Source organism: Mus pahari, chromosome 6, assembly GCF_900095145.1.
Source record: "Mus pahari chromosome 6, PAHARI_EIJ_v1.1, whole genome shotgun sequence".
Classification (NCBI taxonomy): domain Eukaryota; kingdom Metazoa; phylum Chordata; class Mammalia; order Rodentia; family Muridae; genus Mus; species Mus pahari.
In genome coordinates, this window is record NC_034595.1 from 67922573 (window position 1) to 67937092 (window position 14520).

The window sequence follows — 14520 nt, forward strand, 5'->3', positions numbered from 1 at the left end:
GGGGGGAGGCTTTGCTATAGAGACAAGATTGTTGGGTGTATCAGAGGTAGGGACATTGAGGGGAGGAGGCTTTGCTATAGGGACAAGATGCTGTCTGAGCTCTTGGATTGGTAGAAGCTAGTTGCCTGCTAAGTTAATAGATTCAAAATGTTTCTTTAAAATCTATTGTCCTAAAATGTTAGTTCCAACATGCTGTAGGAGTCGGGAAGAAATGGCTATTCTGGTCAGCCTGAGCTTAGCCCAAGAAAAGGTAATTAGCTTCTGGGCTTGCAACATTTTCTGGACTTGCACCATTCCAATCCCCACAGAGTACTGAAATTCTCATCAGCTAAACTTTCAGGAGTTTTGCTCACAGGTTATCTGGGTGTGAGGGTGTGCTGGGTTACCATTGGTTTTCCCTCTTCCATGTTTTTCCTGAGGAGGAAACTCTACACCCCCGTCTCTCTACACCTCTCAACCTCATGTCTTGTTTTTAGACCATTCATTAACTTTTACTTTATTTAGCATTGAATTTGACAAACTCTGCATTATCAAAAGTCAAGCAATAAAATTTGAGTTTATATAGCATCTGACAAGTTTATTTCTAGAGTATTATGGGGGAAAATGTCAACTTAGAAAGAGATGTAATTGCCACATGCAGATACTCCTGGCCAAGAGGGAGCTAACCCTGCAGGTGAGGTTCGGATGTGCTGTACACTGAAGCCCAAGAGGAAGTGCAGGTCACTCTCTCTGGGTGGGAGGGCTTTCACTTAGTAGAAAGGTTGGCAAGATGGCAGGACCTCAAAGGCATAATTAGAATGGTTCCTCATTTTCCAAACAGTAATGGAGATATTTAAACCATGGGAGTAGGATAAGAACACACTAACCAGAGTAGGCTCATTGAATAATTCTTGGTTAATATGTACAGTTCTCAGCAATTTACCAACCTTTAGTAGTTCCTCAGTTAGGGGTGTGGGCTCATGAGCCCCTCCTCCCTCCACATTATTAAAATGTTAACTGGCTTGATCTGGTTCTTGGAGGTACCACAGTTTCTGTAAATGCTGGAACAAAGCATTCCTGTTGTGTCTAAAAGACACCGGTTTGTTCCAGTTCTCATGGCTCTCTGGCTCTTACAGTCTTTCCACCCCCTGTTCAGTGATGGTCCCCGAGCCTTGGATAGTAGTGGCGTTACAGACAGTGACAGCCCGTTCGTTTATTTTTAAATTGTTATTCTTGTTTCCGTGTTTATCCATGCCAGATAATGTTAGTTAGGATGCCCACAGAGCCCAAAAGAAGGCTGGATCTGTGGAGCTGGAGTTAGAGGCAGTTGTGATTCACCAGACATTGGTTCTGGGATCCAAATGAGTCCTCTGGGAGAGAGCAATTAGTGTTCTTAAGAACTGAGTAATCTCTTTAGCCCCCGCTTCCATTTTATTTAAGTGCATTTAATTTTTTATTCAACAGTTTATTGGTGAATTTATATAGGCAAAGAGGCTCAAACCTGTGATCTTAGTTCTTGGGAGCCTGAGGCTAAAGGATTGTAATTATTTTGTTAGTAGCAAAGATATTCAAGGAGAGACACTTGTGCCCCTCCCTGTGGCTTTAAGACTATTGAGACACTGGGTCCCCAGGAATTTCGTGCTGTGAGAAGCAAATGGCAGAAGGCCCTGTGTTGGATGAGGAACTGGTTTCCTGAGAGACTTTAGAGAGTTCTGACTTGTTAACCACCTGGCCGTAGAGACTGGAGCCCAGACATTGTGGGTCAGCAGTGGGTGTGACTGTGCCTTGGCCAGGACTGCATACCTTCTGCCTTCATTTCAATCTAAACCACATATTAGGACCAGAAGATGGACTTGAGGTGGTGGGAGTGGGGTGGCAAAGGAGGGAATGCTGTGTGTAGGGTCATTGAACCTCTTTGTTCCTCTTCCCAGCATGGCCACTTTGAAGAAGTGTCTCTTCTTGGCTATTCACTGTTTTATTGCGGACTGGTGGTCAATCCTAGGTTGTTGGAGTGGCTAGGGCCTGACCCTAACATTATAGCCCAGAGCTATAGAGCAAAACCCATTTTCAAAAACAAAATTTAAAAAACACATTGTTTATCTTTCTGGATCCTGTTTAAATAGGCACCTCAGCCGTTTGTCTTAGGTTTGAAAGTTCAGAAATAATTGGTCTCTACCATCAGTTTTTACTATGCTTAGCATGAGTAGACATATGTACAAGAGATAGAAATGGCACTAAATACGAGATAAGAGTATCAGGAAAAGGCCCCAGCCAGGCTTGGAAGGATGGATAAAACTCGCACAGAGAAGAGAAGGATATTGGAAAGCAGAGCAAGTGAGACACTTTCTCTGAATATGTTATGGGGTAGTGAAAGCTGTTTTGTAGCCAGAGCTAGCTAGTGTCCTCTCTTTCTTGACTCAGCTCAAGCAGGCATTAGTGAATCTCCCGGAGCGGGGAGTTGAACAGTGGCAAACAGGTCTCAGCGGATGTGCCCATGTATGCTTTCCCACTGCTATGGATGCTCCAGCTGAGAACAGGAGGCTCCTTTGGAGCATAAGCCTCCCACAGGGCGCTCCTGGGGCGCCTGTCCTGGAATTACCCAAGCCAGTAACAAAGCTTTCTTTTCTTCTTTAAAGCAAGCCAGCGGGATGGGATGTCTGCTAGCCTTTGTGCTGAGAGCTGACCAACAAGCATCCAGTGGCTAGCACAAAAGCATTGTTAGGCTACAGTGAAAAGTAGGCCGACACCCAGGCCCCTCTCTTTAGAAGACCCATCCAAAGAGCAGGGGTCCAACAAGCCTGTATTTGGCTATTTTGACATCAATACTAGTTTTTCATTCACTGCTGACACAGTATGTCAGACAGGATCCTGGGATCTCTCTCTGTTGCTGCTCTGCACATCTCAGTCTGGAGATGGCTGAGTTGCCTTTGACTCTTTTCCTTGGCTAACGTGCCTATTCTCAGTCGTAGTTGGGGGGCTGGGAGGGGCAGGGCCGGAGATGCAGCTCCTCACTGTCTGCCTTTGCATCCTGAGTTCTTTATAAAAGATTATCAGGTGAAATCAGGATTCTTGACTTAACTTGAGAAAGGATTTCAGGAAGAACCAGTATGAAACAAAGTTGGAGGTTATTAAAAGGAGATCGTAACATAGGCTTAAGCATGGGGGAGGGGGTGTTAATAGAGAGATAGGAGAAAGTAAGTTAGAGTTCGCACTTCGTTGTATTTACCATAGCCGTATATGCCATTTTGGCGGGTTCAAGTTGTATCCTCAAAGAGTTGCTAAGGAATTGAAATTAGATCTCAGGGTGCCTCTTGGGGTGCTTCCGATAGGATTTCAGCTGATGAGACCATAGGGTGGCCTGGGAAGTTAGGGTTTTAGATGAACTGATCCTGCTTATAAGCCATCTTGGGGGTGGTGGTTGTGGTGGTGGTGGTTGTGGTGGTGGTTGTTGTTGTTGTTGTTGTTGTTGTTTTCTGAGTCAGGGTTTCTCTGTAGTCCCAGCTGTCCTGGGACTAGCCCGGTTGGCCTTGAACTCAAAGAGATCCTCCTGCCTCTGCTTTCCAAGTGCTGGGCTTAAAGGCATGTGCCACCCAGTTTAAAAGCCATCTTATAGTAAAGACAAACTAGGTTCATTCCTGTTTACGATTAAACCTCTTTCTCAAGGATTGGGCTATGTATGCCCCACTAGTAACCTTAAGTACAAATGGTTCTGTACTGCCTGTTCCAGGAAATAGCGAACATGTCTTGTTTTAAAAAGTTTATAACCATCTCGGAATCCTATCTTTGTTTTAAAAGGTTGTTATGTCTACTTCACAATCATGTCTTTGTTTTGGGAGGTTGTTATGATTAGCTTGTTAGGCTTGCGTTTTGCCCAGCCATCCCCTATTTGGGAAGCCCCTATCCCTGAGCTATAAACATCTTGCCTTGCTGAGCTGGTGGTTGTACATGGCCTTTAGTGGAAGCCCTTGGGAGGCAGAGGCAGGCAGATGTCTGTGAGTTCCAGGCCAGCCTAGTCTACAGAGTGAGTTCCAGGCAATCCAAGTGTACACAGAGAGACCCTGCCTTGAAAAACAAAACAAGCTAGCTAGCAAGCAAACAAACCGCCTCCACCTCTCCCCCCAAAACAAAACAAAACAAAAAGGCCAACCAAACCAACTTTGTCTTCCTTTTGCCCTATGCAGACCTATTGAAATCCACCTTAGGGGTGGCAGCCTGTGTACATGAATAAGATAGCTTGCTTTAATTAATTTGGTCATAATGATTTGGGTCAGTGGTCTTTCTCCTTACATTTTTGGGATTAAAATTTTCATTGCAAACAAAGGTGATGGGTTCATTTGTGAGATTCCCAGAAAATATTTAGGAAAGGATTAAGGCTGTACTCAAGGTGATATACCCTCAGGCCCTAAGGCATGTTTATTACCATTAACAGTCTTACTTGAAACTGCCTCTAAATAAATGGAGTGTTATCTCTATGTTGGCAATCTTCACAGCAAGTGTTACTGTGGTGGTGATTTTTTTAAAGCATTTTTTAATATTTATTTACTTGTATATGTGTATGTATATATCTTAAATTTTTTAAAATTAATTTGTGTGCACACATTTGAATTCACACTCCTCCTGTCTCAGCCTCCTGAAAATAGTGGAACACCATACCTAGCCCCAAATGTTCTTTATAAAATGCACTCTCTGTTGTGTTAGTCTACAGTGTGAGTGATGTATAACAGCTCTGAGGGTTACAGAGCCAAATCGAAGGTTGACAGGGCCAGCTTCCCTCTCAAGGCAGTTAGTCCTTTGCTTCCCCTTGATTCTCGTGGGTGTTACCAATCCTTCCTGTTCTTTGACTCATAATGCGTGAACCCAATTTATGCCATTAATATCATGTGACATTTTCTCCAGAGGATCTATGCCCTCCTCTGGCTTCTGGGGAGTCAAAACACCCATATGTAAAATAGTTTCAAAAATTAAAAAAAAAAAAGTAGACAGTCTGTAGTATGTGGGCTTTCTTACCATATCAAATTTTAGCTTCATCTTAACTCTTAGTTTTCATCTCCTCATTTATGAAGGACAAAAAAAATCCAGTGTAGTCGCTGTACTTTCTTACTCTGTGGTTCTTTTACATTGGGTGTCTTTCTTACTCCCCATTCTACCTATGGGTTATCAGGAAATGGAACTCCTCCCTGCACAGTTAGAGAATGTGAGGTGGTGTGGAGCAGGGAAGGGTATTTCACTGTAAAGCATGGACAAATGTGCAGGTTGCGTGGTTAATAAGAAAGGGTTTATAAACTATACTCAGGATTATGAGGGGTTTTGTTGTTGTTGAGATATGGGGCCTCGTGTAACTTCAAGCTTGCTATATAGAGAAGGCTGGTTTGGAGTTCCCATTCCTCTGCCTCTGCCTCCCAAGAACTATTTTTAAGTGTGTCTGCCTGTTTTATGTTCCTGTGTGTCTAGGCACCATGCTCTTTCCTGGTGCCTGCAGAGGCCAGATGAGGGTGTGAGGTACCTTAGACCTGGAGTTACAGCCTGTTTAGAGAGATTGTGTGGGTGCTGGGGATTGAGGCCGGATCCTCAGGAACCCTTAGAGCAGCCAGTGCTCCTAACAGCTAAGCCTTCTCTTTGTTCCCATCTGCTGAAGTTTTCAGTTTTAGTCCGAGGGTAAGAGAAGATCATTGGATAATTTAACACTGGAGTAGCTTTGGATTGGAATTTCAGGAAGATTATTCTGATGAGGTATGTGATATATATATCACATATATATATATATATATGTATATATATGTGATATATATACACTAATACATATATACATACTATATATGTATGTATATAATTTCCAGTGCTTGGGAGGCAGAGGCATAAATATTGTATGTTCAAGGTCAGCCTGGGCTACCATCTCTTCTAGATGTGATCTGGGCTGAACTGTGAACTAATCTTAAGTGTTTTCACTTAATAGCCTTTTCAGCCTTTGTTTGGGTAAATGGATAGAATGTACGGATGTTCTCAGCACAGTCCTGCTACTTAGATGGCCATAAGTGACTTCTGCCACACAGCTGCCAGCATTTACCCCCTTGAATAAGTGCTCTGGGTTCAGGCCAGATGAGTATATTTGTTGAAAAGTAGAAACTAATTCAAGAGTCTGAAAGAGCTGGACTGGTGGCATATGTTCTTAATCCCAGCACTCAAGAGGCAGAGGCAGGTGGATCTCTCTGAGTTCTAGGCCAGTCTGGTCTAGAAAATGAATTATTGGACAGCCAGGGCTATACAGAGAAACCCTGTCTCAAAAAAAAGAAAAAATTGGTAGTCTTAGCGCTCTGGTGTAGCTTGATTAGTAGAACGCCTATTGACAAGCTAAACCCTGGGTTGAATCTAAGAAGCTCATAAAACTGGGTGTGGTGAACTGCATTAATCCCAGCATTTAGGAAACAGAGAATATCTCTGTGTAGTTCTGGCTAGACAGGGCTATATAGTGAGACTTTGTCTCAAACAAACAAGCAAACAAACAACAACAACAAAATCAGAAAACCAAAAAAACCAAACTGGGTATGGTAGCATACACCTATATAATCCAGTACTTAGAAGGCAAAGGCCAGTGGATAGATCTCCATGAATTTGTGGCTAGCCAGGGCTACCTGATGAGATCCTATCTCAAAAAGCTCAAAGCAAGCACCCGGGTTCAGTTCCCAGCACCCACACCAGGCAGCCTGTAATTCCAGCTCCAGAGGGATCTAATGCCCTCTTGTGGCATTCCTGGGGACCTGCATTCATTTTCACAAAAACAGATGAACATTTATACACATATAATTCAAAATAAAACAAAAAATAGATTATTTCTAAAAAACTTTTGTTTTAAAACAGGGTCTCCCTAGCTAACCTGGAACTCACAGAGATTTGCCTGCCTCCCCCTTCTTTATGCTGGGATTAAAAGTGCACACTACTGCACCCTGACCGTTAGTTAAGTTCTTTTGAGAAAGGGTATTGCTGTGATGCAAAGGATGGTTTTTTTTGTTTTTGTTTTTGTTTTTTGTTTTATCGAGACAGGGTTTCTCTGTGTAGCCTTGGCTGTCCTGGAACTCACTCTGTATACCAGGCTGGCCTCAAACTCAGAGATCCGCCTGCCTCTGCCTCCCGAGTGCTGGGATTAAAGACATGTGCCACCACGCCCGGCTGCAAAGGATGGTTTTAAATTCATAGGCTCAAGTGTTCCTTTAGCCTCAGCCTATGGAGTCGTGTGGGACAGACAGGCAGATTGTTGTCATTGTTGTTGTTTGATATAGGGTATCACTATGTAGCTCTTGGTTAGCCTGGAACCTGTAGATCAGGTTGCCTTTGAACTTACGGGATTTACCCTTATTATCCAAGCGCCACCAAAGACAATCCCTCAATACTAGTCCACTGGGTATTAGCTGTTAGGTTGGTTGGTTTATAAAGACAAGGTCTCACTGTGAAGCTCTCCCTGTCCTGGAACATAGACCAGGCTGTCCTTGAACTCAGAGATCGCCCTACCTCTGCTTCCCAACTGCTGAGACTAAATGTGTGCACCCTATGCCTGGCTTCACTGAAGTTTTTTTAAACAGCTCTTCAAAGACAGTAAATTCAGAGATCAGCCGAAAAGAAGCAGGTTTTGGTATAGATAAAATTGACATATATATCATCTAGCAGTTACTGAACATTTAACTGAAATACCTATGACTAACTCTCACTTGAAAGGTAAGGCAAGAAGATCAAGAATTCAAATTAATTCTCAGCTATCTGGCAAATCTGAAGCCAACCTAGGCTGGAAAGATCCTACCTCAAAAAAAAAAAAAAAAAAAAGAATTAAAATGTTAAAAGTTCTGTAAGGTATTTAAGTATGTTGTCAATATTGGCTTGTTCCATAGGAGAACCCAAGGGGATTTGCCTGTGAAATATTGAATGCACAGCACTTGTGATTCCCGTCCAGGGACGCTGACGAGGCTAATACAGCTGTTCTTGCCTTGGCTTTCCTGCAGAGGGATTTGTTCAGAGGCTGCACAGCTGAGTCTGCACTGGGAGTTGCCTATGGGGAAGTGAACGTCCCTGCTAATGGGGCACACAGTGTTTAGCAACCTAGAAATCTTCCTTGTTGGCAGATCTTAGACTTCCTTTCTTCATACATGCATGCATGGGTCTTGAGACATGGAGAAGTTGTGGTTTCTGGGGCTCACAGGCTTATCAGCCCCACCAGTGAGTTCTCCAGCGTCAGGCAAGGCAAATGGATTGTGGAAAGAAATAAATTCTTTTTTGTTTCCCCCCCTGGACCTCACTTCTACTTTTCCGTCCTGCCTAGGGAAGCCAGAGCCTGTTAGTCACTATGAGTCCTCATCCTGCCTCCTCTTCTCTTTGCGCTCCCTGTTCTGGCTGTGGATTTGGTTCTTCTCTCCCTCTCTTCCTGCCTTTCTTTTTAAACAGGATCCTTCTATGTCACTCATGCTGGCTTTGAATCTTATCTTGCCTTAGCCTCCCAAGTATTACAAGTATAAACGTGAGCCACCACACCCAGCTAAGGTGACTTTCTTGGGTGTTGACACATATTTGTAAATACGTGTTTCTCTGAACCAAAACCTAGAGTCTTACCATCACCAGGCCTTCAGAAAATACAAATACACATAGTCTTAGTCTCTTCTGCCTGACATCCAGCCATGTACGTGACTTGAGTGGTTCCTGAAGATAAGCCTTCCATGCCATTCTGCCACCATGTCATAGAAGTGGACTGTTAACTCTAGCTATTTGGCTTTCAGTGCTATGGGCGTTTGGTTTGCCCGCATGATCAGATGCTGGCCTCACTGCTCCCATGTACAGGTGTGCAGTTTGCTAGTTCCAGTTCTTTTCAGTATAGGCACCTCTGGTCTGAATTTGGGCAGATTCACCTAGAATGAGAAGTTGTGGTGTTAATGCCTTTCGTATACACCGCTGTAAGATTTCCAGGGTGGATCACAGAGGGTTAAGCAGGCTAACAGGTTTTCCTTGTGAGAGTTACGAGGCAGGCTTGTTTTTTAGCTGTTCTCTCTGCCTTGCCAAGCCTGCTCTGCTTCCTATAGGAGATCTGATGATGTGCTGTACAGTGCTGCCCCCAACTGGTTCTTTTTGATGCTTCTGTCACCATGTTCTTTTCAAACAAACAAAAAGATTGTGAGTTAGGCAGGTCAGTTATACCTACCTGGTATATGGGGAAACTGAAGCACAGCTAACCTTATTTGTCGATTTGTTTTTTCCAAAATGAAACCATTCATGGAAGGCATAATTGAACTAAAATTCAATTTAAATCTCTTGTCTGTTTTACCATTAGGCCCTCTAGTCCTTTATAAGTTCAGTATCATATTCTAAAAATTATTAAGGTACTCCCTTGTAGAATTCATCCTTTTCTTTCTCCCTTGGAAAGGGGATGGAGATAATGTAGTTGAGTAAAGGGTTGAGTAAGTTCTTTTAAAAAGATTTAGTCATCTGTTTTATCTCTGAGTACTCTGTCTTTATACCAGAAGAGAGGATCAGATCACAGATGCAACAATGTGGTTCCTGGGTCTTGAACTCAGGATCTCTGGAAGAGAAGTCAAGTGTTCTTAACCACTAAGCCATCTCTCCAAATTCATTTTTTGAGTTCCTGTCCTGCGTGGAGTTCTCTCATTCAGATGCTATGACCACTGACTCCTTGTATAATGAATGTAGTTGTAAAAAGATGTACTCTGGAGCCAGACTCTATAATCTGCCTGATTCTGCCATTAGTAATAATAGAATAACCTGAACTTTTAAATGTCAAACTCTGAAACTGGGAGTACCTTTATCCCAAACATTTCAGACGAGGGATGCTCAGTGCATAGTGAATCTATCTTGTAGGACTGTTGTGTAGATTAAATGAGATAATGTATATAAAAACTTTAGGGATTGATGGCTCAGTGGTTAAGAACACTAACTGCTCTTCTAGAGGTCCTGCGTTCAATTTCCAGCAACCACATGGTGGCTCACAACCATCTGCAATGGGATCCGATGCCTTCTTCTGGTATGTCTCAAGACATCTACAGTATACTCATATAAATAAAACAAATAAATCTTTAAAAAAACAGACAAAAAAAGAGAGCAAGCAAATAAACTACCACAATAACCAACTTTCTTTTTTCCCCCAGTTTATTGATTTTTATTTTATGTGCAGTAGTATTTTGCCTGCATGTATGTCTGTGTGAGGCTGTCAGATCTTTGAGTTACAGACAGGTGTGAGCTGCCATGTGGGTGCTAAGAACTGAACCCGGGTCCTCTGGAAGAGCAGTCAGAGCTCTCAACTGCTGAACCATCTCTCCAGCCCCAACAACAAAACTTTCATTGAATACTTATATAATGCCTATACTACATTAAACACTTCTAAAGGGTTTTTTTTGTTTGCTTGTTTTAAAAGATTTATTTATTTTATGTATATGAGTATACAGTCAATGTCTTCAGACACACCAGAAGAGGGCATCTGTTCATATTACAGATGGTTGTGAGCCACCATGTGGTTGCTGGGAATTGAACTCAGGACTTCTGGAACAGTAGTCAGTGCTCCTAACTGCTGAGCCATCTCTCCAGCCCCCCCCCCCTTTTTTTTTTTGTCTTTAGAGGCTCACTGTGTAGCACAGTCAGGCCCAAAACTTAGAGATCTGCCTCCCAAGTGGTGGGATTAAAGACATGTACCAACACACCTAGCTATTTTTCCAGGCTTTAAAAAAAAAAAAAATGCCGGGCATGGTGGCGCATACCTTTAATCCCAGCACTCAGGAGGCAGGGGCAGACAGATTTCTAAGTTCGAGGCCAGCCTGGTCTACAGAGTGAGTTCCAGGACAGCCAGGACTACACAGAGAAACCCTTTCTCGAAAAACCAGAAAAAAAAAAAAATCATCACAGGGGACTGAGAGTTGGTTCAGAAGTTAAGAGCACTTGCAGAGAGGCTAGGTTCAGTCCCCCTCTTACACGGTATCTCACAACCACCCGTAACTCCAGTTCCAGGACCTTCAACAGTTCTGATAGCTAGAAGTATCAGGCACACAGGTGTGCATATACATATAGGCAACACACACACACACACAATTTTTTTAATTAAAAAAATAATCACAAAGCTGGGTGTGATGGCACATACATCATGTACTACCAAGTTGGGGAGGGAGGATGCTGAGTTCAAGGCTAGCCTGGGTTGTATGGCAAGGCTAGTTCCAAACAAATAAAATGGCAAAAACCCCTCCCAAAGCAGTGCTTCAAAGATATGTGAGAATAATGGAGAACAGCAGGTTTCCAGGAAGAATACATTCTTTTGTTCTTCTACAACCCTGTCTCCTGCTCAGCTCACTTTGGTCTTAACCTCTGAACTGGAACTGAACTGCTTTGGCATAGCAGTAAATAACATCCTAGTGGCCGGGTTGCACATGGGCATTTTCCCCAAGCATATCTTATTTGGTATATACAGCTATTTGTACAGTTGGCCATTTCCTTTTTGCCGATTCTCTTCCTCTAGTTTCTATGGTGACATTTTGGAGTGGTTTTTGTTTGTTTGTTGTTTTGCTTTTAGTCAGGGTCTCACTGTTAAGAGCGCTGACTGCTCTTCCAGAGGTCGAGTTCAATTCCCAGCAACTACATAGTGGTTCACAACCATCTGTAATGGGCATTCGATGCCCTCTTCTGGAGTAGATAGTGACAGTGTAGTGTACTCACATATATAAAATAAATAAACCTTTAATTAAAAAATAAATAGGGCCGGAGAGATGGCTCGGTGGTCAAGAGCACTGACTGCAATTCCAAAGGTCCTGAGTTCAAATCCCAGCACCCACATGGTGGCTCACAACCATCCATAATGAGATCTGATGCCCTCTTCTGGTGTGTCTGAAGACAGCTATAGTGTACTTACATATAACAATAAATAGATCTTTAAAAATAAATAAATAAATAAATAAATAAAAGAACAAGTGTAGTTTTCAGGTGTTCGCTCTTCCTGCTTTTACCACCAGCCTAAACATTTTTGTTTGTTTGTTTGCTTTGGTTTTTCAAGACAGGGTTTCTCTGTATAGCCCTGGCTGTCCTGGAACTCACTCTGTAGACCAGGCTGGCCTCAAACTCAGAAATCCGCTTGCCTCTGCCTCCCGAGTGCTGGGATAAAGGCGTGCGCCACCACGGCCGGCCAGCCTAAACACTTTTGGTAAATACTTACTGGGCTTTCTTTCCCTTTCGCAGTACATCAACTCTGGGAACCTGGAGCAGCTGCTGGACAGTGACCTGTATTTACCTTGGGCTGTGAGAGTGAAGCTGGCCTACGACATAGCAGTGGGCCTCAGCTACCTTCACTTCAAAGGCATTTTCCACCGGGACCTCACATCGAAGGTGTGAAGGCTTTGCTTTCATAACAGCTGAAAAGCACAGGAGTAAAAACCCTGTGCTTATTAAGGAATCTAGAACGATGGTGATCTCTGTTTCAGATTTAACTTTTAATCAAAACATAACTCAATATTTGTTCCAGTTAATCTTTAGAAAGCGTCTGTCAGGACTAAGACTCTTAGTTGGGAGGGTGCTTGCTTAGTATGAACAAAGATTTGATCTAGCACTGGATAGAAGCAGGAGGATCAGAAGTTTACGATCAATCTCAGCTACGTAGAGTTCAAGGCTAGCCTGGGTTATTTAGATTCTCTTTAACAATCAAAACCAAATCGGCCTCTGGCTGCTCATAGCAGCCACTTGAGTGTGGATACAGGCAACACCCACATCTTGAGAGCCTTTACATTTGACTTTAGTCCCCTGAATGTATACTGTAGGAGCATGCAGAAAACTTCAGCACAACTGTGTAGCCCAATCAGTTTTCTATCCCATGGCCTCCAAGAAGCAGCTCTCAATTACGGACTGAGTTCCCTGAGAGTCAAGTGAACGCATGTTTGGCGTACAGGGTGGGCCACTGTCTGCTGACCCATTTTCTATTGTGTGATTGAGTTTCTACTTTCCTGCCAGGTCTTCTTTGATATTAGCTGGTCACTGTAGTATTGTTTTGTTGTCCAGATTGCTGTGTGACCAGGCTAGAAAAGCATTTCTTTCAGAGAAAGTTGGCCTTGTTACAAAGCAGGAACTGAAGGTTCCCAGGATACTTCCATGACAAGGTTCCTCCTGTACCCCCCTGAGACAGAGCTTCTCTGTGTGTAGTCTTGGCTGTTCTAGAACTCAGTCTGTAGACCGGCTTGCCTTGATCTCAGAGATCTGCCTGCCTCTGCCTCCTGGGATTGAAGGTATGCGTCACCACTGCCTGGGTCCGTGACAAGCACTTTAAAATTATTTGAGCTAATGGAATAACTGTAAAGCCACCTAGCTTATGTAGTGTGATGCCTGCCCAAGAGCCAATTTCAAGTCTAGGGTTTGTTAGAGGGTTTGTTTTGTTTTGAGGGTTTAATTTTATATGTATGGATATTTGCCTACATGTATGTGTATGTACTATGTGCATGTGTATGCAGAGACCAGAAGAGGGTATCAGTTCCCCTGGAACTGAAGTTCCTGTCTATTGTAAGCATGTGGGTGCAGGGAAACAAACTTTGGTCCTCTGCAAGAGCAGCAAGCACTCTTAACTGCTGAGCTGTCTCTCTAGCCCGAGAAGAGGAGCTTCATACATATCCAAGAGTAGTCTCACTTTATTACCTGCCCTAACATATACATGTGCACACACGTTTACATGCTTCTAGCCAAAATGAGATCTTTGGCTTTCTATGAAAAGAAGTATCTGTTCTAAAATGGAAGAAATTTACAACAAGTTATCATCCATATCTATATGAATGTTTCCTATGCCTAGATTCATGGATAAAGTAATAGAAAAGGTGAATTTCTGCCAGGCAGTGGTGGTGCACGCCTTTAATCCCAGCACTTGGGAGGCAGAGGCAGGCGAATTTCTGAGTTCGAGGCCAGCCTGGTCTACAGAGTGAGTTCCAGGACAGCCAGGGCTATACAGAGAAACCCTGGGGTCTGGTGAGATGGCTCAGCGGGTAAGACCACTGACTGCTCTTCCGAAGGTCCTGAGTTCAAATCCCAGCAACCACATGGTGGCTCACAACCACCCATAATGAGATCTGATGCCTTCTTCTGGTGCATCTGAAGTCAGCTATAGTGTACTTATGTATAATAATAAATAAATCTTTAAAAAAAAAAAACAAAAAGAACAAACTAAAACAACCCAATGGTTCCAATGGGTAAATTCACCAGCCTTTGATTTTCCTAATATGACAGTGGGGATTCTATTTATCAGTGGGATTAAAACAAAATGTAGGGAGATGGCTCATCAGTTGAGAGTACTGGTTGCTCTTCTAGAGGACCTAGGTCCCATTCTTATCTCAGCATGGTGGCTTGCAGCCTTCTGTGATCCAGTGCCCTCTTCTGGCCTCTGCAGGCACTGAATATACATGGCATTCAGACATCCTGGCAAAACACCCACACATTTAAAAAAGAAAACGTAGGGCTGGTGAGATGGCTCAGTGGGTAAGAGCACCCGACTGCTCTTCCGAAGGTCCAGAGTTCAAATCCCAGCAACCACATGGTGGCTCA

At 43.2% G+C, this 14520-nt stretch overlaps 1 protein-coding gene across 1 annotated transcript in view; it reads left to right on the forward strand.

The window, feature by feature from the left end:
• Tesk2 (testis associated actin remodelling kinase 2) overlaps positions 1–14520 on the forward strand; it is an 89597-nt gene that overhangs the window by 64902 nt on the left and 10175 nt on the right. The window contains exon 5 of the mRNA XM_021199796.1: positions 12184–12330. Coding sequence (XP_021055455.1) covers positions 12184–12330 — 147 coding nt within the window. The remainder of the gene's footprint in view (positions 1–12183; positions 12331–14520) is intronic.